At 49.1% G+C, this 27,971-nt stretch overlaps 4 protein-coding genes across 8 annotated transcripts; 1 reads left to right on the top strand and 3 right to left on the bottom strand.

Annotated features, from left to right (window-relative positions):
• Positions 1-8: 8 nt before the first annotated feature.
• On the bottom strand, positions 9-3,555 carry ltb4r2b (leukotriene B4 receptor 2b). The gene is made up of 5 exons (XM_029133051.3): positions 3,398-3,555; positions 1,997-2,562; positions 1,703-1,903; positions 1,583-1,626; positions 9-1,070 (listed from the first exon to the last, which is right to left on the bottom strand). The coding sequence occupies exons 2-5, from the start codon at positions 2,540-2,542 to the stop codon at positions 809-811; spliced, it is 1,053 nt and encodes a 350-aa protein (XP_028988884.1). The 5' UTR covers positions 2,543-2,562; positions 3,398-3,555; the 3' UTR covers positions 9-808.
• A 2,094-nt stretch (positions 3,556-5,649) lies between these two features.
• Positions 5,650-13,439, top strand: nfatc4 (nuclear factor of activated T cells 4). 2 transcript variants are annotated; one of them, XM_055503882.1, is made up of 14 exons: positions 5,650-5,669; positions 5,882-6,437; positions 8,804-8,970; positions 9,049-9,561; positions 9,635-9,810; positions 10,004-10,166; positions 10,259-10,359; positions 10,631-10,732; positions 10,804-10,991; positions 11,076-11,216; positions 11,817-11,872; positions 11,950-12,076; positions 12,170-12,889; positions 13,208-13,439. In XM_055503882.1, exons 2-14 carry the CDS (start codon positions 6,245-6,247, stop codon positions 13,270-13,272), a joined length of 2,712 nt encoding a protein of 903 aa, XP_055359857.1. In that variant the 5' UTR covers positions 5,650-5,669; positions 5,882-6,244; the 3' UTR covers positions 13,273-13,439. The 2 variants fall into 2 exon arrangements, with proteins under 2 accessions (XP_055359857.1, XP_028988533.1); XM_029132700.3 differs by lacking the exon at positions 5,650-5,669 and having other exon boundaries at positions 5,776-6,437.
• Positions 13,440-16,058: 2,619 nt separating this feature from the next.
• On the bottom strand, positions 16,059-23,147 carry myadmb (myeloid associated differentiation marker b). Of its 2 annotated transcripts, XM_055503819.1 has the most exons (5): positions 23,008-23,147; positions 22,519-22,551; positions 22,180-22,212; positions 20,425-22,018; positions 16,059-17,906 (listed from the first exon to the last, which is right to left on the bottom strand). In XM_055503819.1, exon 5 carries the CDS (start codon positions 17,845-17,847, stop codon positions 16,966-16,968), a length of 882 nt encoding a protein of 293 aa, XP_055359794.1. In that variant the 5' UTR covers positions 17,848-17,906; positions 20,425-22,018; positions 22,180-22,212; positions 22,519-22,551; positions 23,008-23,147; the 3' UTR covers positions 16,059-16,965. The 2 variants fall into 2 exon arrangements, with proteins under 2 accessions (XP_055359794.1, XP_028987871.1); XM_029132038.3 differs by lacking the exons at positions 20,425-22,018; positions 22,180-22,212; positions 22,519-22,551; positions 23,008-23,147 and adding an exon at positions 19,076-19,411.
• A 67-nt stretch (positions 23,148-23,214) lies between these two features.
• On the bottom strand, positions 23,215-25,314 carry sdr39u1 (short chain dehydrogenase/reductase family 39U, member 1). Of its 3 annotated transcripts, none has more exons than XM_055503818.1 (6): positions 25,159-25,314; positions 24,650-24,756; positions 24,425-24,507; positions 24,192-24,277; positions 23,896-24,048; positions 23,215-23,762 (listed from the first exon to the last, which is right to left on the bottom strand). In XM_055503818.1, the coding sequence occupies exons 1-6, from the start codon at positions 25,178-25,180 to the stop codon at positions 23,335-23,337; spliced, it is 879 nt and encodes a 292-aa protein (XP_055359793.1). In that variant the 5' UTR covers positions 25,181-25,314; the 3' UTR covers positions 23,215-23,334. The 3 variants fall into 3 exon arrangements, with proteins under 3 accessions (XP_055359793.1, XP_040924107.1, XP_040924108.1); XM_041068173.2 differs by having other exon boundaries at positions 24,192-24,313; positions 25,159-25,313; XM_041068174.2 differs by having other exon boundaries at positions 24,192-24,313; positions 25,163-25,280.
• Between the last annotated feature and the right edge of the window lie 2,657 nt (positions 25,315-27,971).

Raw genomic sequence — 27,971 nt, 5'->3', positions numbered from 1 at the left:
ATTAAACTCAAAACTTTATTTTGTGATTGACATCTTGCAACACTACAAACCAACAGTACAAGACTTTTAATGAATACAGAATAATATATAACACATTTTTTACAAGATAGGGTTAGAGGAAAAGATAGATAGACAGATAGATAGATAGATAGATAGATAGATAGATAGATAGATAGATAGATAGATAGATAGATAGATAGATAGATAGATAGATAGATAGATAGATAGATAGATAGATAGATAGATAGATAGATAGATAGATAGATAGATAGATAGATAGATAGATAGGATAGACGGACGGATGGATGGATGGACGGACGGACGGACGGACAGACAGACGGACAGACAGATAGATACATAGATACATAGATAGATACATAGATAATTATTATTATTATTAGATCGAGAGTAAAAGCAGAGAAGGGCATTCAAAATGGAAAAAACAAAATGAGAAACAAAATATACAATTTAAGAAACAAAATATATCGTTTTATAAAATGTGCAACATAATAAATAAAACAAGACAAAACCCACAATTTCTTGCATTTGCACACTGAAAACTGTTTTCATCCAGCTCCAGAGATTTTAAAGAGAACAGAATGATCTGTCCTCCGTAGTAAGTAGTAGTCAATTTTCTAATTCAAGTTTGCTCGGTTGCACAACACAAAACAACACAGTTTCATTGTTTTTGACTGTATGCCTGTTAAGCATTCACCCTCACAAAAAATACTGAACTCAACAACTCAACTGACTGTTGTTTAAACAACTAATACTGTTACTCTCCACACTCCACATGTGGTCATGTAGCTCATGTGCCCCTCCCATTTTGTCCACTGAGAGGTCCTGTGCTCACAGAGTCAGCTGTGAATGGACTGTCTTTAGCCGCAAGCCGATTTTTTTTGTTTACTGTTTGATCCAATGTGGCCTCAAAGAGCTTAGCCATAAATGCTAAGCCGTTCTTCTTGATGTAGGATTTAGCAGCGAAGGTGTAGAGGATGGGATTGGCACAGCTGCTGGTGAAGGCAAAGGCTGAGGTCACGGCTCGGAACGCCTGGGACAAATAGTCCAGTCTGCAGAGGAACAGAACATCTTCACCTTACGTCTTCTTCATTATTTATCTTATTATTGATATCATAGGCTCTCTGGATTTCACCTCTGCATAGTCTCTAAAATACACGCGGAGCAAGCAACAAACAAAGACCAGATGGAAAATGTCCACAAAGACATGTGACCACAAGCAAATGCAAGATGTCAACAAAGACCTGCAAAATAACCCCAGCCACAGCCAGGCAAAAGATTAGCTCTTTGTAGTTTTGTGTGTTTTTCAGTCTGGATGTTTGGCTGCAGCGAGGCTTTGTTTCAAAATCTGTCCATCATTTTATCAGTGTGCTGTTTACAGCATGTGATGGGAATGTGGGAAAATATGCACTCCTGCAGAGCTGCAATGTTTAGTAATAAAATGCATGTCTTAAACACAAAATTAAAGAAGAAAATGTAAATTCTGAAGCAAGGATGAAGAGGCTCATACGTCTTGAGCTTCCATCAATCTAATCATTATGTCGTCACATTCATCTTTACTCACTCTTTTCTCTGGGAAGAACCCTCTTCGTACCATTGAGCCACCACCTTGGACAGAAAAAAACAGTGTTCAAACCAGCGCTCAGTCAACCTGAATCGGACACGCACAGGTCAGGTCACACACCTGCATCATGTTGACCACGTGGTACGGCAGCCAGAAGATGCCGAACATCACCACGATGGCCAGGATGAGCTTCTCGCTGCGGACCTTCCGGCTGAACTTGCTCTGTCTCATTCGCCTCAGGATGAGGACGTAGCTGGTGATGATGACCGCGTAAGGAAGAATCAACCCCACCACGGTTTCCATGCTGTACTGCAACCTCAGCTGCACCCAGGAGGAGCAAAAGGTTCAGGCATCAGCCCTTGTTTAGTTACAGATTATAACAATTACTGTTAAACTCAGCCAGAGGCTACTTACATATCGAGGCAGCGTGTGATTGGGCGCACACACCAGTTTTGTCATGTTCAACGCTTTATCCTCGACCAATATCGTGTCCCGAAACACCAGCGGTGGAAGAGAAATGACCATCACCAACAGCCACATGACCGCGATCTCCCGCTTCACGATCGTCTTGCTGGCCCAGGAGAAGACCTTGGCGGGGAACACCACCGCCACCATCCTGTTGGCGCTCATCAGCGTGATGAGGAAGATGGAGGCGTACATGTTGGCGTTGCACAGGTAGAACAGGGCCTTGCACATGGGCAGGCCGAACACCCACGTCTGCTTGGACAGGTAGATGATGAAGAAGACGGTGAGGGCCATGAGGCAGCCGTCGGCGCACGCCAGGTTCAGGATGAGGATGGTGGTGACGGAGCGCTGCCGGGTGCGTGCCAGGATGCTCCACACGATGAAGAGGTTGCCGGGAACGCCCAGGAGGAAGACCAGGGCCATGATGAGGGCGCCCAGGCTCGAGGCGTAGCCGTTGCTGACCGGCGTGTCCACCGCTGAGCCATTGTTGGTCATGGTGCACGGGCTTTATTATCCTGCAGACACACACCATCGCATCGAGTTTATGATTTAAAGATGACAAGGATGAAGTGTGATCCACGTCCCTGCATGTTAAATAAAGAACATTCAGTAATACTTTGCTGAATTGGAGGACGTGTGCTGCGTGACGCAGCCTCGAAGGTATTCGCATCAGCTCTGTACTTCACACACACACACACATGCTAAAACTCGTCAAAGATCAGCAGCACTGCGCCAGGCATCGGCAGCAGATGACGGACAAGCAGCATAGAGACTGATCCCGGGGCTGAAGATGAGATGATTGAGAGAGGATAATTAGTCTGGAAACCGATTATGTCTCCACATGATCGCCGCAAAAACCCCATTTACCCCCAGTGAGGGAAAGTCACCGGGCCCCTATTTCCTGATTATGGCCTAATGTACTTTCCTGTGTAAACAGTTTATTTTCCCTCAATGGTTTCATAGAACAGAGGAACTTTGATGGAGAAGCAACATGTCACTGCTGAGAAATACACCATTAAAAGCATCGAAGCCCAGTTTAGACAACGCTGACGCTCTTATTGTCTTAAAGCTGGAAATACTGCAGATTAATTGTTCATACAGAAACACTATAGAGACAATATTGGTTAAAATGACAGAATGAACCAAAACATTAACTACATAAGACTAGAAATTATTTTTTTAGTTTGAACAATTTTTAACTGATTTAAGAAAGAAATCAACTGAAAAGAAAAACGGAAGACGCGATAACTGTGGTTTTTCATAATAATTAATAAGTAATTATGACATGAAGTGAAAAGACAAAGACAGATATGAGCATGTGTGGTTTCCCAGTGACCGTTGAAGACTGACCTTTCCAGGAAGCTGTTCAAATGTCCCAAAGCTGGGCTCCGTCGGGCTCTGGCTGTGTCCTCGTCTGCGCTCGCTCCGTGTGTGATGAAACTGACGATCGGGCCTCGCAGGCTGCAGCACGCTGCGGTGAGACAGGGGGAGGCAGGGGGAGGCGGGGGGAGGGCCCCTCCCCGCATCCCTGGCTTTCTTTGGTTCTTCCTGTTCTCCTCCACGTACGAGCGCCCTGCGGATCGAGACTTTCTGGTCTGAGATAAACGGCCCCAGCGTCACACATTAAAATGCACATTTTTGCGCCCAGAGGCACTTTTCGCTCTGAATCAACCGTTGCTCAACGCGGCGGCGCAGAGGAGTGCAAGTGATTCAAACGCTTGCACAAGCCCCCCACAGCCGCGAACACACCCTCACCAGTTCATACAGGTCTCTGACAGGAATGTTTGACTTCAGTAGTGGAACAGGAGCGAGTGAGTGAATGGACAGGTGTTTATTGCTGCTTTCTTACGTCTCCAGGGAAATTCTGGCTGCACTTTCACACTCACTGACATCATTTACGTGGTAATTTACCCTGAAGATGGTAACGACAGCTTCCTTCTCGTCTAGTGATTCACGCCCACTCCCTCGTGCTTGTCCCTCCTGGTGTCGACTCCTATGGCTTTGTCTGTCAGAAGTACAACATCTTAGTACGCCAGTAAAAGTGTGCGTCTGGGTGCCCACCTGAAGGAAGGCAAAGACAAACAGACTCCTTGGGGCAAAAAGCCAACTAGCAAAGCATGAAGGTACACGCCCGGGGCAGATCTTTTCCAGTGAGGTTCACAAACACTGGCCCTATTGTATTTGATTATTTTCAAATTCACTCTAATGCACTGGATTTAGTGGCATTAGTGAACATTAACTTTGTCAAAGGTGAAACTGTTGCTGTATTTTTCTTCTATGTATTATGCTCTCGTGGGAAGAAATTTCCCCGCTTTCTTAATCTTATTCCTATTAGAGATGCTCTACATTTGTTCAGGGAAAATAGAAGCGAATGTGTGTGAAATATGGAATAAATGGAATGTGATAACATAAATGAAGTAAATCTGTATTTTTTTTCTGATACAACAATGTGGGCCCTCGGACTCTGGGGCTGCCTGGTTTGTTGAGAGCAGTTCCGCTTTTCGCCACACGGGGGCAGTAGGTTCACAAGGCGTCTCAGTCCATCCCGGAAACGTGACACTCAGCACTTCTGTGCGTGACCTACTCATCCATCAGCCGCCCTTCACTGTTTTAGAGTTTACAGTTCAAAATGCAAGTTTAACACCGTCAAATTTAAATTGTTTTTTAATTTTGACACATTGTACAGTACAATGAATGCGAGGGAAGTTTGTACTTTATGAAGGTGGGTTCTTCTCAGTTGAGCTCATTGGCTCCTGTCACTGACTCAGCTCTTCTCGGAGGTGTAGTTGGGATCTTTGCAGTATCTTTGCCCAGCGGTGCAGTTTTTACTGGTGGCGGTGGTCGCGCGTTGGTCGATTCCTCCTTCGGGCCTCGAATGCATCCCGTGGCATGTTTCCCCTCCCCTGACAGACTGCAACATCCTGAGATCAGTCCAGGACCCGAGGACGGCCCACGCAACCCCCAGAGAACAAGAGTGAACGGGCCCTGAGTCAAACAGCAGTCCAACATGCACCTAATGATTGTGAGAACCGGAGGAGGGCGAAGAGGGGCCGGGTGGAGAGTGGGGGTGGAGAAGGAGCTGGGCTCAGGCGGTGTTTATTTAAGTTCCTCGTCTCCTGACTCAGACAGAGAGCAGACTACAGTGGATAATGAGAAACAGATCCTCGGCAGAGGGGACGGAGGGAGGGACGAGGGATGCGGGACTCGGGAGAGGGAGAAACGAGGAGGAGTCGGACGGGAGGAGAACGGGGGGAAGGAGGATTTGGGGCAAAAACGGAGAGAAAATGGGAGGAAGAAGGGGGAGGAGAGAGGAGAGTGAGAGCCGAGAAGGGGGGGGGGGGGGGGGGGGGTGGTCTGTCGTGTTCATCGCCACAGGAAATAGGCCCTGTAATGTTCACTAAGTGACAGTTAACATCACAGGCAGTGAACCGCTGGCTCATGAGCGGAATAACAATCACTCTTTGGCACTTACACGTGTGAAGGTTAGTGACGATGAGGAGGCAATGGGCGGCTTTCCACTGGGGAGACTGGTGGCTGATGGTTTGCGTTGGGGTGTGTGCGTAAAAGCTGGACCGGGGTTTGACGTAAACGTGGGGCGAGATGACTAAAAGATAAACCCTCGGTGAGTGGAGGGAGGGGGGGAGGCGGGGGAGGAGGGAGGATGGAGACTGGGCAGGGGGGATTCATGATGGACAGGCACGTGGTCCTATGGGGAATGAGTGACGGACCAACTGGCGCTGGGAAACCCACCCAAAGGCAATTAAGGGTAAAGGACGACAAAAATATTTGATAAACTTTTTTCCCCTTCTTTTCTCCTACTTGAACGCGAACGAGGCAGGAGAAGCGACGCGGAGGGCGACGGAGGCGGAATGAGCGACCCAAGCGAGTCCGACGGACTCAATGTGTTTGAGGAAGAGCGTCTGGAGGGGAAGATTTGATTTGTGCTGCAAAGCATCACGGCGGAAAAACGTCCGACCAAGGAGCAGTCACCGCCGAGAGGAAGGAGCCGGAAAAGTTGCCGAAGTTCCACCAAAAGCGTCCCAGAGGAGGATTATACGCGTAATGGCGCACACGTAGCCGCGCGTCGGCCAGATCTGCGGCGGATCCGCACTTTGTGACGCGCTGAGGACTTTAAAGCCTCTGTCCCGATAAGATTCTGCCGCTGTGTCTGGAGCCTGGTCTCGCTGCCGGAGGGCGATGGGCGCCGCGCCGGGCTCGGCCTGGGAGGAGGGCGAGTTCGAGTTCAAGTTGGTGTTTGAGGAGGACCCGCCGCAGCGGCGGAGTCAGGGGCCGTCGCCGGTGCGCGCGGCCGAACCGCAAGGCTCCGGTACCGGGGAGGAGAGCGAGGTCGCCCTGCTGCACCTGGAGCCGTCCGGCAGCAGCCGCCTGGGTTAGAGCCACTTACCGGGGTTTCTCACGCATGGGAACGCGTGTGTGCGTGCGTGTGCGTGCGTGCGTGTGTGTGTGTGTGTGTGTGTGCGCGCTGTAACGGGGGCCTACGTCGCCCGCCTCTGTGCGTGCCAGCTCCGTCAGCACGCGAGCGTCGGTGTGTTTGTGTTTGTCTTGCGTGTGGTATGCGTTCACGTTGTGTGTTCCACTGTGGCGCATGTGCGTGCGGCACCCAGACTCCAATGTGTTTCCAATCAGCTGTGCGTGTGAGTGGAGTTAACGGCCGCCATCTGGGAAGGAACCTCAGCCGCGCACGCACGCACGCGCGCACACACACGCGCGTGCGCGCGCACACACACACACACACACACACACACACACACACACACACACACACACACACCTCGGCTCCTCACATCCACTCTCATTGGCACACAGCTGTATTACCACACCCCATGTAAACTGCAGGAGAAACAAGGGTTTTAGTTCATTTTCATTTTGAGGGACGTTTAACTCTTTACACAGTCGTATGAAAGTGTCACATTGTTCCAGTTTATGTCCGAGGCACCTTTTCTGTCACTAAACTTCCAAACACATGTTGAATAACGAATCCAATTTAAGAAAATTCAATTCACTGTATCAGACGACCAAATGATTGTTATGGCTCCAAAAACACAACTGATTGATATCATTTACAGTGGAAATGAATGTAATGACACTTTCTTGCCCTCGTCTCCAAAACATTCAGGCCACAAAACAGATAAAAGCATTAGAGAATAATGAACCTGACACTGACACGTTCCTCACCTCCAACTTAGGCAGATCTGATTATTGCTCCGTGTGAGGGTTCAGCTCAGGACACACACTCTGGGCACAATTGTCTCAAAAGAAGCTAGAAGTTCTGTTGTACCATGTGGAGATGCCTGGAAGCTGTGGTTCAGATTCAGGTAAAGGCTCCAGTTTAAATTCCCATTTACCTTTTACCCACCAGTAAGAACGCGTACGCTGCTGATTCCGTCCCGACCCGTCGTCCAAACCGGACTTTGTAACGGTTCACCTCAGGACACACTCGCACATATTACACTGCACTTGGGCCGTTGGACCTTCGATTAACTTTATTGTGCTGGGTTGGTGCTCGTGGCTCATAAACGTTTCTGCTGCTCCACACGCAGACCTGTAAATCACCGTTTCGTGTGAATAATCCCGCGGCCCGAGAGTTGCCTCGGCGCTGCAGCTTTAATCATTTGGAAATATTTTTGTTGCCAGGAAACATTTGAGGAGATTTTTCACCCCGAGTCTTAATTTGCCGGCAGTTAGCCGCGTCCGCCTTCACAGTCACGTCTGGTGTGGATGAGCGTTCAGACGGGTCCACCAAGCTTTTCTGGCCTTTCATTTTCTGGTAAATTTTGAGATTAGGGTTTCAGATTCTGAGCGGTGTGAGGTTTGGATCCATGAGCGGAGCTGGGCTCATTTAGTAAACAAGCCAATCATCATATTTCCCTCCATTGCACGTTTTATCGGAGGAGTAGTTGCCCGTTCGTGCTGCAGGAACGAGCCCGGCTGGTCCACAGGCTGCGGTCGCCCCTTGTTTGAACGTTCGCTTCCTCTGCGTCATACGTTTCCAAAGTGCAGACAGACCAGTCAAACACATGAACTGCAGCTCCGCGAAGCTGCCTCGCATCCAGAACCAGGCAGGAACATCCAGCGATCCTACCTGGGTGGCAGCGCGTGTGCCGCTGGTGTCTCTCTCTCTCTCTCTCTCGCTCGCTCGCTCGCTCGCTCTCTTTTTGTTCATGGCCTGAGCTTCATCATCATCACGCGCTGCTTTAAGTATTTAAGATGAAAGGAAACTCATATTTTGAGGAAATCCCTCAAAATTCATATTATATTAACGAACCGGCTGATTTTGGAATATTCCCAAAATTCTACAAAACAAGTTTTTCTGAAATATTCCTGACTTGCCCAAACTGTAACGCTCCAGTAAACAGCGTATACATGCGACCACTACTGTGTGAGCTGCACAGTGAGTGCCTTTGAACTAAATAACAACTGTTCTGTTGTATACTTCCTGAGGAAGCGTTCCAGTTACATGCATTTTCCATATGGCTACAATTACTCTTGAGTAAATCATGGGAACATTTACGTGTAATGAGTGATGTAGGTATGTTGGTGATAAAAAATGAATCTCAAGTTACCACAAACTACGTTTACAGTCTCCTGATCGACATCTAATGACGCCAGATGCAAAACTGTCGTTGTGCAGTTGTGAGGAAAGATTAATGAGAGTTTACATCTTTAAATATGAATTTTTTTATCATTTGAACGCCAGTTATTTATACAATAACGTGCCCTGACACTGGCTTTCAGTTGCAGACAACCACCTGGCTGCCGCTCATGCAGGACACACAATCAGCATCCCCAGTCCGCCGCCCTCGGCCAGTCAGCGAGCCGGGATGCACTCCCCGCCTCCGCGGCGGGCGCCCGTCCGGGAGCTGAGCGGGACCTATGAGAGCCTCCCGGCGCGCTCCGTGCAGGTCCGGCGGCCCGTTGACCCGCACGCCAGCATGCTCTCGGCAAGTAGACACTGATCTGTGCGCTGATCTCCTCCCCAGGTGTCTGAGTCCCGCGTGGTGGAGTGTCCCAGCATCCAGATAACCACCATCTCTCCTGAAGATGACCCAGCACCCACCCTCTCCAGCTACTGGGACATGGGCAGTGGGGGCGGCTGGGACCGCGAGCGCCTCTACCTTCCGCTGCTGGACCCCTTTTCCTACCGTGACCGGTGTCCTGGGTCCCTCAGCCCCAGCCCCGCCTCCAGCCCCTCCTCCCGCGGCTGGCTCAGCCCCGCCTCCAGCTGCGACTCCCTGCTGGTGGAGGAGGAGGAGCTCAGCGAGGCCACCCTCAGCTTTGGGCTCTCGCCGTCCTCCAGACCCACCTCCCCCGGGGGCAAGAAGCGCCGGAACTCCCCCCTGGCCTCCCCCTGCGCGTCGCGGAGGGGCAGCTACTCGGAGGAGCTGCAGGGGTGCAGCCTGGAGGGCGGGGAGCCCACGGCCCAGTCCCAGGCCCTGCCCGGCAGCTGTGAGCTCAGCGTCCCGCAGAAGACCAGGAAGACGTCGCTAGAACAGGTAACGGCGCCTAAACGCCACACACGTCTATTAAAAGCACCTGCAGCGGCCAACTTGACTGTGCGTCCCCCAGCTGTCCCCCAGGGAGGCGGATCCGGAGCAGGCTCCAGGCCACGGCTCCCCCTGCGCGCTGCCCGAGGCCCAGCAGATCAGGAGGGAGCCCGCCTCGCTGGGCATGGACTACCTCTCTGTGCCCCCGGCTCTGGCCTGGGGCCGGACGCGAGCCAGCGCCCACAGCCCTCTGTTCAGGCGAGGGTCCACGCGAACACACCCCCACCCAGACAGTAATATTACATGTCCAGTGAAAGCGAAAGCTTCCGAGGTTCGACTTCTGCTGCGTCTTCTGCAGCAGCTGCCGCGTTTGCATGTGTAGATCCCATTGAAAAGTCATTACGCGAGCGCCCGGATGATTGTTCAGGAGCGCCCGTCTCTTCTGCTACAGGTCCAACGCTCTGCCGCCGCTGGACTGGCCCCTGCCCTCCCAGTTCGACCAGTACGAGCTGCGCATTGAGGTGCAGCCGCGCCCCCACCACAGAGCCCACTACGAGACGGAGGGCAGCAGGGGCGCCGTGAAGGCCACGCCCACGGGACACCCCGTGGTTAAGGTGAAAGACCTCGCTTCAGACTCCATTCAGACTGACCTCCAATCAGGCTGAGCCGCAGACACGGGCGCATCACCGCTGCTTTGCGTTCACAGCTGAGCGGCTACGCCGAGAGGAAGCCGCTCTCGCTCCAGGTCTTCGTCGGAACGGCTGACGACAGGTCCATCAGGCCCCATCCCTTTTATCAGATACACAGGTACTGCTGGACACTGATGTCTGCTGCAATTCGGTCAGAGCACGTGGTCGCTGTGGCTCTGGCTGCTGCGGGATTTGCCTCCTGCTGCTGTCGGCCCGGGAAATATCTAATTATTGTTGAGAACACGTTAAGTCGTACTGACCTATTTTAATAGAACCGCCTCATTCCTGAGCTGTTTTGGTCCATCAGCAAAAGGATTTGACTTTAATGGGCAGTATTTAACTTATTCATTTTCATAAAACCACTGGCTGAATGGTTCCTCCGTCCTCAGGGTGACGGGGAAGATGGTGGGCACTGCCAGTCACGAGAGCCTCCAGGCCGGAACCAAGCTGCTGGACATCCCCCTCAACCCCGAGAACAACATGACGGCGCTGTGAGTACGGGTCAGACTGGTTCTGGGGCAGTCGTTGCTGCGGACTCACGCGCGCACTTTGGCACCCGCAGCATCGACTGCGCCGGCATCCTGAAGCTGAGGAACTCGGACATCGAGCTGAGGAAAGGCGAGACGGACGTCGGCCGGAAGAACACGCGGGTCCGTCTGGTGTTTCGCACTCACCTCCCTCTGGCGCCCCCTGCTGCGCCGCCGGGCCGGGTCCTGGCCCTGCAGGTGGCCTCGCTGCCCATCGAATGCTGTGAGTGGAGCGGCGGCTAGAAAGGCTGACCATCACCGGCGGCAACAAGCGCCATTAGCCTGACGGGGTTCTGCCTGCCTACAGCCCAGCGTTCGGCCCAGGAGCTGCCCGTCATCGAGTCTGTGAGTCTCACCTCCTGCTGTGTGGACGGAGGAGAGGAGCTGCTGCTGACCGGCACCAACTTCCTGCCCATCTCCAGGGTCCTGTTCATGGAGCGAGGGACAGGTGAACGTCTACGGAGCTGATTAACAGGGAGTGTGAAAGATCTCAAACTTTGGAGCAGTTAAAAAATTTGCAATGAGTAGTAGTAGTAGTAGTAGTAGTAGTAGTAGTAGTAGTGGCTATGAGACAGATTTGAAGTTGACTTTTGACAATAGGAGAAACTAAAATAATACAGTAATTTCATTAATATTTAATGTAAAGACTCCTGTCGTGTGGTTTGAAGCTGCACTAAATGAAAGAGTTTCACCTCCCGCACACAAAAAACAGGAAGGACAGCAGTTTGATGCATGAGTGAGTCTGTATAAATGAGCCAAAGCTGTAGTGAGTGTCAGTGACAGGGTCGGACAAAGTCAACAAACGTTGTGCCGTGAAACAGGGTCAGCGCGTCTCAAGAGGACGGTGAAGGAATCAGGATGCTGAACGCAGCAGCGCCGGCACACAGAACTTCATTAGAAGCAGCAGGAACAGGAAGAGGGATGAGACTCACAATCCGTCATAATAAATAGGAATCAGCTCCTGCTTCCTCCTTCTCCAACACACCTGCATTATCGGAGCTCCTTCAGTCAAACGCATTCAACCCGTGTCTGTGTTCCTGTGTGCTAGATGGGAAGCTGCAGTGGGAGGAGGAGGCTCACGTTGACCGGGACAACAGCACTGAGGTAATGAAGCCCGGCGGGACCCTGCCGAGCCTCCGGTTCCGGTCCGGTGTGTAATGCGCTGTGTCCTCTGTGCGCAGTGTGTGCTGTGCGTCACAGTCCCCGCCTACAGCGACCTGTCCGTCAGCCGGCCCGTGTCCGTCAGCCTGTACGTCTCCAACGGGAAGAGGAAGCGAAGCAGCACCCACTGCTTCAAGTACCTCCCCAGTGAGTGTCCACGGCTTTCTCGGGTTTCTGGGTGACCTGAATGTGCAGCGGGCTCATGTCTCAGGTCTCCCCCTCCTCGCGTTCACCCCCCAGGTCTGTTCAAGGAGGAGGACCCTCTGCTGCCGCGGCCCCCGGCGCTGTCTGCAGACGCGGCGGCGGCTGCGTGTCCCGCGCCCAGGATGGAGCGCGGCTTCCACGCCAGGGGCGACTCCATGGCTGAGGACCAAGGCCTGGGCTTCCACCTGCCCCCCTACCCGCCCACCTACTCCCCCCCCTGCCCCGCCGTGAGCTACCACCGCGAGGAGTTCTGCTCCAAGCCCGATGCTGCGGCCGAGGAGCCCGGCGGCTCCAGGGCGGCTCTGTCTGAACGCCACCCCAGCTTCGAGAACCTGGAGCTGGGCTTCACCGAGCTCCTCCCCCCCCTTTACCCCCGTGGGCCGCAGCCCCCCTCCCCGTCCCCTTCCCCATGGCTGGACTCACCTTACCTCTCCTCCTCACCCTCCCCTTCGCACTCCTCCTCCCTCAGCCCTTTCCCTGCGGGCAGCCCCATCTCCACCTCCCCCCTGCCTCCCATTCCCACCTCCCCCTACTCCCAGTACCCGGCCTATACTCAGGAGGTGTGTCCCTCCCCTCCCCCCAATCCCAGCCTGTATCAGGACATCTGCCCGGCGCCCTACTCCCACTACGAGGGCTGGGACCCAAGGGGACGGGTGCTGGGATCGGGACCTGGAGGCGAGAGGGATGCTAAGATCCAGGACTGCCCGCTGGAGTTCACCAGCTCCGCATCTATGCACCAAATCACATTTGAAGAAGGTGAGTTGCGAGTTTTGACCTTAAAAGTTTGCAAAATTTCTTACATTTTCATGCATTTTATGAATAAATGGAAAAATGAAAGGCAGATATTGAGCTGTTGATTAGATTTGACAGATGATAACAGCTGAATATTATTGTGTTTTATGCTGTTACACTATTACTTAACTGTGTTTGTTCAACCTTTAATCTGCATCACTATACATGAAACACATTAATGCATATCAGCTGCTCTAATGCAGTGAATGGCTGATTGAATAATTCACTGCTCACTGCCTGTGACTAACAGGATTGTGATTTTCTTCCTCCTTTCGCCTGCAGTGAACGAGTTCATCGGGGAGGAGATCCAGTCCTTCCAGTCCGGGTCCCAGATGGACAACCACTAGCACGGAGCTCCCAGTTCATATTCAGCACCATTTTTGTAATTTCATATGCACTCAAGATGCATCACTCCAGTGGCCAAGGCACTGTTGTATGTAGCTGTCGTGGTTTTATAAAGGGAAATTAATGTTTATAACATTTTTTTCAAAATAAATTATACAAGAAACTTGAATTCTGTGTCTTATTGCAACAGGTAGAGAATGAAGGCGAACTGAGCGTAAAGCGACTGAAGGGAAATGCTTTTAACAACGTTATATAAAGTCTTTCCACTAGTCCCAAAACAGAAGATGGATCCTTACTGGTCTTATTTCAGGGCTTTTCAAGCTGAAATGTCCGTCCTGAAGCAAGTCCACATTTTCCTGCTCAGGTTCTGGGGGAGATGGAAACGTTATGAGTAATGGTGAAAGGATTTCATTTTCTGGCCCTCAGCCTCTTTCTACCTCTCAGTCCAGGACTTTACCCTCAGTTTAGTTTATTAGAAGAGAAACTGTGGATGTTTAAATTTTACATTGCATCTTCAAAGACAAAAGCAGAGTTTGGTTGTGTGAAAAGTCTGGGTGAGGGATCGTGTGTCATATTCTCTTGAAGAACAGCGCATCCCAAAAGAACTCAGGACCAGAACCACATCAAAAGTTTGATTTGCTGTTGTTTATGTAAAAGAAGTGTCATTACAAGAAATATAGACCAGGGTTTTAATTATTACACAACGACAAAGGCAATAAAAGTATGGCAGTACATTACCATTACATGTTCTCTGGATGGATGTGTGTCTATATGGTGGAGCAGAGCCATGTAAGGACATGCTGGGAGGCTCAGCAGCCTTAATGCACACGTTTTAAGATGCATTAACGTTGGAATCTCAACACATAACTCCTCCAGTGACGCTAACGCTTCCTGTTTCGACATTTCCCGCCCGCTGCAGCTTAGGAACGACGCTCGCGAGGCCAGAACCGTAGCTAACTGCTGGTCGGGGAGGGATTCGCATAGTTTCTCATGTGAGCTCACGAGCGAGGTCACCCTGACCTAGAACTACCAGAGGAACTGACTGTCCTGCTTCCCGCTGCAGTACAGATATACTTCATACCTAGACAGCTACAACAGTAACAGAGCTGATTCATCTGGGAGATGCTGGGAGTCTGTTACAGAGCATCTGAACCTTTCTACTCCTGGTTCGACAGCAGGGGGAGGTAGAGTCTCAAACATCGGACCACTCGGTTCCCCTGACGGACACATACAGGTTCATACGACAGCTGCTGAGCCAACCTTTAATGAAGACCTAGATCAACAGCTGACGTCCCACAGGACAGACTATGTATAGGACCACGAGCTGTGCAGAGCTGATCCACACAAGGCTGTTCTTACAGTGTTTTACAGTGGGGATCCCAACAGTACTGACACGATGACGTCATCACTCCTAAACTCTGTGAAGGAGTTGAGCCTCTTCCTTTCCCTGACGCTGACCTGCGATCAGTCAACATGTCATATGTGCATTCACTGTTATTTGCACGTGTTGGTGCTCAACATGTGTGGTTGTAAAAGACGAGACATGAGGACATCGGCCCAGTCAGAGACTAGACTAGATAAACCAGAGCGATCCCATTAGAGTCATTTACAGCAGGATGAAGCTGTAGAGTTTATGGACTGTGAATGTTAAGCAGTATCTTCTCATCAGGTTTGCGTCAAACCCGTGCTGAGACTTGTGCATCTAGAAATACTTTGGCATGCGACGCCCAGCGAAACCACAGCGCTGTCGCGTCACAGACCCTGAAGTCCAATGACAAGCGATCGTGACCACATGACGACACGGTCACAGGTCGGCACAAGTTGAAGTGCAGTCAAAATGAAGTAACGGCCTGAGAAATGAAATCGAGCGCAAACAGAAGCTGTTTCTGGAGCGAGTGCTTCCCACGCCCGCTCTCAGCACTGTATCAGGCTATTGTCGCACTGATGACTTCACGATGACTTCAACTCTTTGTTCCTTCTGTGGGTCAGAGTGGGAAGCTAAGAATTGATGGAGTTACATACGGAGGGTAGGAAGTCGACTCCCCGCAGCATTTCAATGAGCACGAGCTCAGTGAGGAGAGCAAACAAACACAATGTAGGACGAGCATGAGCTCTGTAACCAGCAGCAACAGTGGTTTGAACGCATTGAGTACATGAATCCTTCCTGCACCAGTAACTGATACTGGTTTATTGTGGATACATGTTGAGCCCAGTGCGTTTCCGTTTGCCCCAGGTGCCACATCCCAACCATCCTGCAGCTGGACGTGCTATTGTAGGAGCCGTGGCCTGGAGCCAGAGGTTTCAACCCTTCCTACAGTAAAACAAACAGCTTCAGAACGCCGATGCCTGGATTCAGGCGACAGCAGCGCAGCGACCAGCGAACCCCACCGCCGCGGCGTCTGCAGACGGCTGGCGTCCTGGAGCTGGAAGCTGCTCACGGAGGAAGGACGTGATGAGAGATACGGTAAACACTGGAGTATAAATAGTTTGCAGAGAGAACAGTTTGATTTATGATTGGTTTACTCGTGGTCAAAACAATGCCAGGAACGTTCTGTGGATCCATTGCTGTTACGTAGCAGAAACTTTACATCGCTACGACAGTTAAAGACAGAAAATGGGCTCATTTATCAGCTGTAATGTACACTAGTAATTGCAGGGATCATGACAGACACAATAAATTTATCCTCTGGGGAGCATGAATGTCTGCACAAATGCTCCATGATAAAAGAGAAAGATTTATTTAAGTCTTCTAATCCATCTAATGCATGAAATAACACAACCGCTGACACCATGTTGACCATGAGGCTTTATTAAAGGCTGGGTTACATTTTCCTGCAACACTGATATCGTCTGCAAATAAAACATGACCAGTGAAAAGTAAAAACGTTAAAGGACAGATCACAAACAGGCAAATGTGCAGCGAGAGAAGCTTCATTGTCTCCGTTTCTTCCTCTTTTGTTTTACAGCAGTACAAAACCAAAAGACCCAATTGGTGAATTTAGTGCCGGCGCCTCGACGAGACATGCATAGAAAATCCTGCACACGGCCTCCGACGGCAGCAAACGCCACGTATTCTATTACAGGAGCAAAAGGCTTGTCTATGGCATCCATCGAGGCATCAAGTATATTATTCTGCCCTATTTCAAGTGTGACGTCACTTCAGCTGTAACAACCACCTGTAACAGCCAATTACCTGCAAAGTCCTGAAATAGTCACTGTTTTACTCTATTTGGTTAAAAAAAAGGATTTTTTTATAAATGAAAGCAAATTAAAAACACAAGGCAGAGCATTGACGTCACACTTAAACACACTCATAACGAGGCCTCCTCCACTGAGCCACTCTTCATTTTCCTACCGCTGACTATGTTTACGCGGATGCTTCGCATTCTTGTCCAGTTCACACAGCATTTTGAACGCGTGAACTTCCTCCGCGCCTTCTCCCTCTCTGACCAGTCGATTCTTGCGGGAGAGGTTTTTCAGCGTTCGCCTTGACCCACCGAGCGCTTCAGGCCATCGTGTTCTTATTTTATGAGCTACAGCAACATGTTTTCAGAGCATACAACAGACCAGGGGTGCAGTGCGTGCGTGCGTGTGTGTGTGTGTGTGTGTGTGTGTGTGTGACCCTTTGCTCACAGCAATGTATAAAACAGCCAAATTGAATTTTATTCGGAGCATACTGCCGTCCCTCTCCGCCTTCAAGCGCTGACAAACACCAGGCGGGTGGAGTAGATGAGGTCGGCCAGGTAGAGGACGAAGTTGACGGCGGTGAGCACGGCCACCGCCATGAGCTTGTCCCACACGCACAGCCCCATGGCGTGGCTGCATCCCGACGGCCTGCTCTTCGTGCCGCCGTGCTTGGGGTCGAAGTTGAAGATGGGCCAGATGATGGTCGCCGACAGGTAGAGCACCACCGCCAGCAGCGCGTAGGCGGACAGGAAGCGGGCGAAGGGGAAGGGCAGGCAGCCGGTGCACTCGCCCACGCACAGCAGGATGACGGCCGCCGACAGGATGAAGCAGATGCAGTAGACGGACATGCAGTACTTGAGCGCGTCGTGCCGGTCGTACAGCACCGGGTCGCTGACGAACACGAAGATGACGCACGCCACGAAGGTCTCGCAGACCTTCAGCAGGCCGGGGGCCGTGGCCATGTAGCCCGCCACCTCCCCCGGGCGCGCCTTGCTGATGCTCACCTCGCTGATGTAGGCGATGGTGGCCAGGCAGGAGAAGACGGTGGACACGATGCGGAAGTCGCGCGTCTCGTTGGGGCCCACGGAGCCCTTGAGGAAGTACAGCGGGAAGATGACGGAGGCCGACAGGCACAGCAGGGCGGCGTAGCAGGCGAAGGTGATGGGGAAGTTCTTCCAGGAGACGGGGGACCTGGCCTGCAGGCCGAACAGCTCCACCAGCACCACCAGCACGCTGCCGGCGAAGCTGAAGGCCCAGCAGAAGATGCACCAGTCCCCGGTGCCGTGGTTCAGCCGGCCGCCGTGCACGGCCACGGAGAAGGCCACGCAGGCGAAGACCAGGGCGGCCAGGCGAGTCCATAGGAGAGGGTTGGAGTGCAGGACCACAGCCATGGTGGATGCTGGAGTAGGTGACGAGAGACGCTAAAGAGGGTCCACTATTATTTGGGTGTCTGCGAAGGAAAGGCGATAAAAACTATTAGTGCGCAGTACGCGGCGTGGCCACAAGGGGGCGTCAGCTGGAAATGCAGATCAGTGTCTTCACAATGCTGTTATTGTGTTTAGTGAATAGTTGAAAGAAGAAGTAAAAGCACACAAACACGGTCTCAGACAACTCATAGTGGCTCCACTGTGGCCACACTTGTCGCAGCACATTCACATGTGGTCCAATCAGCTGGGGAACTCTCCTCCACTCTGCTCCAGACTGTTTCACCCGGTCACTCCTCACGGCCTCACTCGCGGGTGTGGCGCTTTAACCTCCGGCAGCCCCACAACGCGCCTGTCATCGTGCTCCAAACACAACCTCCTCGTGTGCGCCGCGCCCACTCCCAGGGAACTCGTCATCCGTTTCCACACGCTCACTCAGAACCGCGCAGAGCCCCAGCTCCTATTGGGCCGCGAGGCAGCGGAGGACGCTCCTGAGTCCTGGTCCACGGAGTTCAGTTCAGTCCTATTACTGGAACGAATTAGTATCGAGCACTGCTGCATAATGATGTTTAAACGAGCAGGCTGCTGTTGTTCCAGTCTGAGAGACTCTGTCGGTACAATTAAATCCCTAACAGGACAACCAAAAAGCCACACTAGACAACGTCACAAAGCCTTTAGTACCAAGTTAATATTGGGCTGCATTCTCTTAAGCAGTTCTAGAGGTTCTCTACACTATGATAGCGCTGGCTGCATCTCCTCTCTCCCCCCTCTCCCCCGACAGCCATCGCCCACTTGGCTCCTCGAGCGCTGCGCTGCGTGTTTCCAGATTACACAGAGACAAGGTCATAAACAGTGAGAACAGGCCTGTTTACATTGGTCCCATTAGGCGCCTGTGAAAGAGAGGAGGCGAGAAAGGCCGAACTGGAGCAAAGTGTGAACAGGGGGACGAGCATTAAACGAGAGAGAAAGTGGAAAAAGAGCCCCCTCCCAAAATCACCGTCAGGGTGAGTCACTTGAAACCCGGGGGAGAGGAGGGGGGGGGGGGGGGGGGGGCACGGGGGAAGCCCTGCGCCCCGGCCACAGAGGGACACGCAGTTTAAAAGCAGTGATGGAGTGAATAGCGAAGCAGTGAGTCATCGCCGCCCGTTCTGAACGCAGACCTCCTCCCTGCTGCTTGTAACATTTTCCAACTTACTGATGTGTTCCAGATGTGGCGCCTGCTGCTGCTCAATAACTAGCAACTTTGTCATATTTGCCCATTTGGTGCCGACTCCCTGTCCTTTCCATCAGCTGTTCGATGTCTCCCACCCCGGCGTTAAAGTCAGGGCACCAATTATACCACTTCAAAAAAAAAGGCTCGCAATGGAAAAATCAACGCTGCCGTCGCTTTACTGGTTCTGGAAACGGGTCAGGAAAGAAAGGGGAGAGGAAAACTGCGGGAGAAAAGAAACACAAGCCCGAAGTGGAAAATGTGTCTTTTCACAGCGCAGCATGGAAAACACAACGAGTTCACACAAACACCCCCCCCCCCCCAAAAAAAATGGAAGCGGCGCCGGAGACAGGCGAAGAACCGGGTCTGCGACGAGACAGCGCAGCAGGAGCCGAAGCAGCCGCTTTTCACTCCAACATCTGGGGATGTGGCTCCCTCAAGCGCGCGCGCGCGCACGCACACACACGCACGTGGGCGTGATAAGGTTTTAGGACACAGGCGCTGGTCTCAGACTGAGAGGTCGCGGACGATGCTTGATTGTTTGTCATCACTAATTCAGTTTCACCTATAATCGAGTTAGACAAGCACAAGTTCAGCTGCTGTGCTGGAAAAGCGTCCTAGTGCGTGCGCTGGAGCTCAATAATATATTATAGCTATTAAAAACATTATATGAAGCCCTAAATGATTTAGAATATTTAAAATGGTTGCACAGAATAGTTGTAATGAGGGTGGCCTGATTTTATCAGGCCAATATATATTCGATTGTATTGAAATTAAGAAGTTGTTGCTGAGAGGATCAACAAGTGTCGTTCTTAATTTTAGGCAAATGATTCGCATTTTCCAGACTGAAGACGGACGTCTCCGTGGAGCGGCGCGTGCGCGTCCGCGTCACGCATTTCATTCATTGACCGTGGTGGTGGGTGTGCTGCCTGCCACACCCTGCCGCCCCGCTCCCAGACGCGTCCACGCACGCACACACCCACAGCAGATGGCACAACACGCGCAGAACTAAACAGTTTGTACCGGCTTGCACCGTTTGTCTTTGCCCGGAGGTTAATTAATGGGACAATATTTAACCTAACGCCCTATAGGTCGCACCTGCCTCTCCAAACTCTTCTTCTGTTTATTCCTGTCCAAAACGTCCCAAAAGGCGCAGTGATGCGTAACCAGAGCTTTTCTGGATGTGAGAGTTTTCATCAGTGGTGTAAAAACCACAGCCACTCCAGCCAACACTGTCACATTCCTCCCGGGTCAACAACGCGCCCGACGCAACAAGTCGCATCGGAAGCACCGGGTTCCGCGGTTTCCGCCTCTCTAACGCACCGGACGCCTACCTGCTGCCGGTCCCTGGCGCATCCAGCGGTGGAGCTCTGCAGAGTGCGACTGCTGCGCTCCCCGGCTCGGCTCACCAGCAGCTTGGAGGGGCGGGTCCCGCCCAGAGGACCAAATTAGGAGTCGAATGTCGGTAGCGTTATTCACATCTGTCTCAGGCTCGTCCTCCTCCTCCTGCATCCTGGACTCTACAACCGCGCGTAAAGACGCGGCACAAAGTTTGACAAACCACAGGCGAGATTTAAGACGCTTAGAATGACTTTCTCCCACGGCTACGTTTACAGATTTAAGCTTATCTGCTCCTGATTTATCAATCCCAACTTTAAAACCTTCACTTTGTATTGTTTTAGTAGTGTTGCTGTGACCACACACAACCCAGTGTATGAGTCATTTTGTCACTATCCGAGTCACAGGTCGACAAAGGGCAAAACACCGTAAATGCTAAATGTTGTGCATGATTCAAAGCAGGGGTTGTTTGTATGCGTTGCTTGGTAACAGCAGCCATTTCCCGTGGCAACCAAGCTTATTTATCAAGAAACGTAAATACATTTTTCTGCTGAGTTATCACGAGTGGCTTCTGAAAACGAGAAATTGTCACTCCTCTTCTCATACAGAATGTTCAAACAACATGATGCAGCAAAGATGACTTTGTGTGTGATGAATGTTCAGCCCAGGGGCAAAAACTGATTCAAACCCATCGTAAATGGAAAGTGTTTGGGCTTAAATGAGACATCCAGGCTTAGTCACCCTGTGATGTCTCAGGGGATTAAAAATGTCAGTAAACCCACAAGTTGTGTTTCTGCTGCCCAAACCGCTCAGAGCCATGAAACAGGCCTGGCTGTGTCCTCCTCCGCTGTTTTGTTAATAGAGCAGCAATTCACTACAACAGTTATCTGACAGAACACTAATACATTTCAGGACCATAGACCCATGTAACCGATTTTCCTCTGAACTCTAACAAAGTTAAGGTAGCTGTAAGTCTGCAAAATAACATCCATTAACCGCATCCTGCTAAATGCTCCAAAATAGGCCAACTGAAATGATCTTGAACAACACAGGATTACCTCAGAATTCACCACAGGACTTATGTAAGTGTTTATAATAAACGACCAGTAGATGAAGGATTCATGGCTGGTAAATATTAGGTGTTGCTACTGTGGAGCTTGACGTTTGCAAGCACTGCAAAAAAGAAACTCCCTTCTCATATGCACATCCTGTACATCTCAACTCTGCAGTTTACAGACTTGCAGCCCACAGTATAGAAACACTACAGTAAATTTAATAAATAAGCAGTAAAGAAAAATATCTAAACTGCATTTTATTTTCACAAATGTACAAACAGTGTGTTTAACTAGATCCAAGTACTACAATAAAAAAATTAAGAACAGAGCAAAGCTACTTAACTTTACATTAAGATCACATACCTTTACAACAGATGCAGCTGTATAAATGTAATGTAGAATTTCAATAATTATGTGCAAGTTAACGTTAACTGCTACAAAGTCAAAACATTCAACTAGTGATAAGTTTATTAAAACAGGATTTTACTTCCATGTATTGGTGAGTGTGCTTCATGGCATTTAGTGCAACTACTCCCTGTATAAAAACAAAAAAAGAGAAAGAAATGTTAAACAAAATAAATGCTTCGTCACCACCAATTCAAACAGCAATACATCAAAATATTTATCGAAATACACTCGAAATGCAGAACAATGTCAAAAGAAAAAACAAAGACACAAGCACATTCAGATACTGACCTTGACAAAGTAAGATCAATCCAGACTTCAGTCCTAAAAAGAAAACAAAAATGTTACACTCAGGTTGAAATATAGCGAACCTCATCAACAGTATCGGTTTATCAAACCCATCAGTGCAGTGAAAAGAGTAATCACGAGGTTCAGGTGAAACACGGACTCACATGCAGCTCATCATTAAAGGTTCGATATAGAAAAAACTAAATTTATCACATTTGAAAAGTAATCTTTAATAACAAACTGGGCCTCTGCATGAAAATAACTTACGGTTCAAGACTGAAGCGAAGTTCAAAGAACATTTTAACTTTAGGAATAATAAGTTACACAAACAGTGATACGAACCTCAGCTCGAACACGCATCCACACGCTGAAGTCCTACAAGAAAACACGACAGGTTAGTCTCAGCTTAAAGCACAGCCCACGTGGTCGACGGTTCTGGAGCTGCCGAACCCATCAGTGCAGTGAAGGAGTAATCACGAGGTTCAGGTGAAACACGGACTCACGTGCAACTCATCATTAAAAGGTTCGGCTGTGTTAAAGTTTGTCTCACACACATTAAACTACGCAGATTGAAAGCTTTGTTTTCTTTTTAAAAGACTAAAAACAAAAAAATAATTTACATATCTATAATTGCTTTGTTTTAAAGCAGGTAAGTTCACCATTGTTGCGGTTCTTTCGTTGTCTTTCACGATGTGGACACAGACCACGAGGTCAGGTGCACGAGAAACAGATTAATTTGGAATTATCTGGGCAGAAAAGCTGCTACAAACCGATTAAAGACGCCGCAATTGACCCTGAGACCAAAAAGCAGCACAAATGAAGAACACGTACCGTTAACGAGCATTCACGTCTCCGCCACATGAAACGCGACCGACCCCACCGCTAATAATAGGAGGAAAGGCTGCTCACAGAGCGGGCGCCTCTTCTTGTGCGGTGGTCGCAGCTCAAAGGTCCATGAGCGCCATCGTCTGGTTCGGAGTCCAAACTACAGTAGTGATTTTAATAACAGCAAAAAAATACAGACTCGTTGAAAACGCCTTCACCTTCTTTACCACTTTTATTATGAAACACAAATCAACATCCTTTGCAAAACAATTCAACCTCACATGTAATATACACAATTACCATAATTAGTAACAGACATTGATCCAAAATCCATTAATTCCCAACAATCTCCTTCAGGGCTGAGGTCAAATCTGTGTACTTGTACTGAAATCCGGACTCTAGAGTCCTCTTTGGAATGACTTTCTGGCCCTCAGTGAGAATTGCTGCCCTCTCCGAGCCCATCAGGACGTTAAGGACAAAGCCCGGCACGGGAAACACGGTTGGCCGTCGCAGGATCCGACCCAGTTCTTTAGTGAACTCGTAGTTCGTGTTGAGTGCGGGTGCAACACCGTTTAAGACTTGTGGTGGTGAAGGGGAGGGGGTGTCAACACGGTGCTCCAGGCTGTGGGCGATGATTCCTGCCAGGTCTGAGACGTGGATCCAGGGGAACGGCTGACTTCCTGAACCCAGAGTGCCCCCGAGGCCAAGCAAGAAGGGCAGCATCATTTGTTTCATGGCACCACCACGACCCAGTACAATCCCTGGAAGAACAGGAAAGCGGCCTGATATTTTATATGACACAACGCATATGCACACAGTTTTGATTCCTTCTTCATAACAGGATACAGTGAAGTAAATGAGGCATTCTGATGTGAAACATGTACCGGGACAAACCTGATCTGATCACAACTTGTTTGGTGATCTTTGCCACACTGTCAGGCAGCAGCGCTGACGCCTCCCACTCTTTGACCAGTTTGGAAAAGAGGTCAAATGGTGTCCACTCACTGTCTTCTGTATACTGAGCTGTCAGGCTGGGCTTGTAACAAGCTTTGGGTCAAAAACAAAAGGAAGTCATACACTTCAAGAATTCTGAATACGATGTTCATTTTTATCTCACAGTAAAGACCAACTTAAAGAGTTTGAGTCACCGAACAGCACCTTTGTGATAATATGGTTGTACTGTGTCTTACCCAAACCTGAGACCAGCACCCACGAATGAGGAGGATTAGGAGAAGCAGCGATGGCTTGAGCCAGAGTTTTCGTAGTGTCAATGCGACTGGAAAACAAATCCATTTTATAGCTTTCATTCCACCTGAAACGACAATTATTTTCTTAATGTTACATGTGCTGACCTGTTTTACTCTAGTGGTACATAGCTTGTTTGTTTAGTTGTTGTTTGGTAGTGCCCTTGATGGTTGCTCACCATCGCAGCGGGTTCATGAGGCTTTCTCCAGCTAAGTTTACAGCTCCCTCACACAGTGGGAGGCCACGCGTCTCCAACTCGTCCTACAGGAGAGATGACATTAGGACATCTGGAGAGAAACCACAGATCTAACATGTAGCTGAATGAGTCGTAGCTACAGCAATATGAATTCACTAGCTGTGAAAAGTGAACCCATCTCCTCCAGTCTAACCATTCCTCTCATACCCATGTTATCCTTCCAGGACCAGGCTGCCGAGATATTACTGTGACCTCATGCCCTTTTGCTTGTAACAGGCGCGTTAGCTCGCGTCCCACAAAGCCAGATCCCCCTCCTACAGGAAAAAACACAGGCGAAACAAAAATGCACACAGAATCTTATATAAAACTTAATAATGTCAGAGAAAAGCTGTCAAGTACTTCGGCCTCAGTAAAAGCCGAACATCTTTGCGCATGCGTATGACACACTCTTGCAAAACTGCTCTTGTGAAGGACTTTAAGAAACTTAAGCTATAAACTATAATTAAACTACGCGAGGACTCTTTAATCTTGCTCATCACGCTGGTTTAATGTTTTTTTTTTATGCAGCAGCCTGGACAAACACAAAAGTCGCTCGATTGCACGTCTGTTTATGTCCATTTCAATATAAACCGAATGCTAGCTGGTAGCGTTATAACATGTTAAACTTACCAAGCGGCTTTAAAATGCATGCAATCTTTATTAAATAACCTACGTACCTACTAAAACTCTCATTGCCATCAAGTCTCTTTCCGCTGTTTAATAAACAAGCGAATTCCTGTTCGTATTTGCACCTCTGCGAAATGCGTCCGAAAACTGTTTGAGCCTTTTTGAACCAATAAGGACCCGTACGTCGCCTACGTCATTTTGTAGTTTCTAGAGGAGCATTATGTGTGAGAATGCGGTCAAGAGTGATCAGATTAGTATACCCCAATTTATATTGTATGTAGTTGATTTAATGATACTGATGTAAAAGAGCAATATAACTGATTATTAAGTTAGACTTTTTGGCTCGTGCCTTAATCAAAGCGATGGCGGTGAAGCAACAAAAAGCTGTTTATACAGCAAAGAAGAAGAAAACTAAGCCGAAGAAGAAGCAGCGCCATCTTCGCAAACAGCCTCCTTTCATGTTTTGATGACGGACAGCGATCGTGCATCGGTGGAGGAGATGAACTCATCTCATGTGCAGCCTCATTAAAGGTTAATGTTCATGTTTAGTATCCGATTATTTTATTAACATATCAGTTTGTTTCTTTTTTTAACGTTTTTTGGCAGAAATTAGCGTTGCTTTAACAAATGCATGCGACCTTAGTGTTTTTATATTAATTAACATTCATTGATAATTTATTTCACAATTCATCAATGAAAAATAAAACAACAGCATGAATTATTTCATAATTATGGGTTAAACAGTAATAATATATTTTAATTGCGACGTTTCTATACTTAAATGAGTTTTTTCAGCTCATTTTCTATGATTTTATTCCATTAAGACTTTGCAGCGGAGGAAAGAATATTAAACAAGTTAGACATATTGGGTAAATAGTTACCTTTAGATTATTATTTTAGATTATTAAACAAGTTAGACATCTTGGGTAAATAGTTACCTTTAGATTATTAGTTTATTTTTAGTGTGCAATGTCATCAACTCAGGTCATGTCATGTAATGCAAAAGTGATATATTTGAATATTACTTACTTGCTTTGTTACCAGTAATTAAGTTGTGTACTTCTGCTATATCCAACAGTTTGTCAATACTTTGAAAATACCGTTTATTGTTTCCAACTATCTACAGTCAGGGGACAGTTTTAATATGTGTTTCACACTATTTAAATAAAATTGGTAAATACTTGTCCCACTGTACCTTTTTATGCATTTATAGGGATATGCATATTTATATTAATTGCTTTTACTTTATTCAAACTTATTTCTTACTAAAGTCAGTAAAATTAAATAACAGCACCAGTTCCTGGCTATAGTGACTATACCAGTAAACCAGCGGCCCTAAAGCAGTTTGTCTACTTTTGCAGGTAATAGGAATGTTACACTGGTGGATCATCCCAGTTTGAAACTACTAAACTGAAATCAAACCATTAGCCAAAAACCACCACCTCAAGTTGATGTGCTGGAAGGAGAAAATGGGCAAGAGCAAGGATCTAAGCGATTTTGACAAGGGCCAAATTGTGATGGCCAGACGACTGGGTCAGAGCATCTCCCAGACAGCAGGTCTCGTGGGATGTTCCCGGTGTGCAGTGGTCAGTACCTACAAAAAGTGGACCAAGGAAGGACAACCAGTGAACCGTCGACAGGGTCATGGGAGGCCAAGGCTCATAGATGCTCTTGCGGAGAGAAGGGTTGCCCATCTAGTAGAGTCCAACAGTAAAGCTACTGTAGCAGAAATCGCTGAAAAATTTAATGCTGCCTGTGACCAACAGGTATCGGAACATACAGTGCATCGCAGTTTGTTACGTATGGGTCTGCGTAGACGCAAAATGGTCAAAGTGCCCAGTGTCCACCATCAAAACCGTCTACAGTGGGCACAGGAGCATCAGAACTGGACCACAGACCAATGGAAGAAGGTGGCTTGGTCCGGTGAAGCACATTTTCTTTTACATAATGCAGACGGTGAAGTGTTTGTGCGCCGTGTAACGGATAAAGAGATGGCAGCAGGATGTGCAAGGGAAAGCATTGAAGCCGGGAGAGGTAGCGTGGTGCTCTGGGCAGTTTTCTGCTGGGAAGCCTTGGGCCCTTGCATTCCTGTGGATGTCACATTGCCACGTGCCAGCTACCTGAATAGTGTTGTAGAGAAAGTACACAGCTTCATGACAATGGTATTCCCTGATGGCAGTGGCCTTTTTCAGCAGGATAGCGCATCCTGTCATAGTGCTGCAATTGGTCAGGATTGGTTTGAGAAGCACGACAAGAAGTTCCAGGTTTTGTCTTGGCCATGGAATTCCCCAGATCTTAGTCCAATGGAGCATCTGTGGGGTTTGCTAGAATCACAAGTCCAATCCATGGAGGCCACACCTCACAGCTTGGAGGAGTTAAAAGAGATGCTGCTAAGGTTTTGGTGCCAGATACCAGAGTACACATTCAGAGGCCTTGTGGAGTACATGCCTCAGAGGATCAGAACTGTTCTGGCAACAGAAGAGGGAAGTGCACAGGATTAGGATGGTGGTTTCAGTGCAACAGCACCAACCAACCAACCAACTCACACTTATGCGTAATCACAGTTGCAGTGAGAGGTTTTCATACACTCACCATGAATGTCAATGACGGAATATTGGGCTTTCAGTCTTTTCTTTGGTTTGTTTCTTTGGGGGGAAACTGTATTGTACGATGGTTAGTTCAGTGAGAGTTAAGCCCTTGTTCTCACGGAGAAGCACAAAATGATGAATCACATCATCTGGGCTTGGCCCTGGATTCTCAGATGTTCCAGAACAACTGATGAACAACCGCTCAAAAACAAAGCCCAGTATATGCCTGATGTTCATGTCCCTGCTTAGTCTGTGTAGCTAGGCTGTATCCTGAT

This window comes from Betta splendens, chromosome 17 (genome assembly GCF_900634795.4).
Source record: "Betta splendens chromosome 17, fBetSpl5.4, whole genome shotgun sequence".
Lineage (NCBI taxonomy): Eukaryota > Metazoa > Chordata > Actinopteri > Anabantiformes > Osphronemidae > Betta > Betta splendens.
This window is presented reverse-complemented; position numbering and strand designations above follow the sequence as displayed.

Bases quoted from the DNA above. Each gene is read 5' to 3' on its own strand.
- ltb4r2b (XM_029133051.3), bottom strand. From the start codon at position 2,542: ATGACCAACAATGGCTCAGCGGTGGACACGCCGGTCAGCAACGGCTAC. The intron at 1,904-1,996 runs GTAAGTAGCCTC...TCCTGGGTGCAG, and splicing joins ATCACACGCTGCCTCGATAT to CTGAGGTTGCAGTACAGCAT. The intron at 1,627-1,702 runs GTGTGTGACCTG...TTTCTGTCCAAG, and splicing joins ACGTGGTCAACATGATGCAG to GTGGTGGCTCAATGGTACGA.
- nfatc4 (XM_055503882.1), top strand. From the start codon at position 6,245: ATGGGCGCCGCGCCGGGCTCGGCCTGGGAGGAGGGCGAGTTCGAGTTC. The intron at 6,438-8,803 runs GTTAGAGCCACT...ACTGGCTTTCAG, and splicing joins GTCCGGCAGCAGCCGCCTGG to TTGCAGACAACCACCTGGCT. The intron at 9,562-9,634 runs GTAACGGCGCCT...TGCGTCCCCCAG, and splicing joins GGAAGACGTCGCTAGAACAG to CTGTCCCCCAGGGAGGCGGA.
- myadmb (XM_055503819.1), bottom strand. From the start codon at position 17,847: ATGGCTGTGGTCCTGCACTCCAACCCTCTCCTATGGACTCGCCTGGCC.
- sdr39u1 (XM_041068173.2), bottom strand. From the start codon at position 25,180: ATGGCAATGAGAGTTTTAGTAG. The intron at 24,049-24,191 runs GTAAGACACAGT...TTTGACCCAAAG, and splicing joins GGTGCTGGTCTCAGGTTTGG to CTTGTTACAAGCCCAGCCTG. The intron at 23,763-23,895 runs GTTTGTCCCGGT...CTGTTCTTCCAG, and splicing joins ACAAGTTGTGATCAGATCAG to GGATTGTACTGGGTCGTGGT.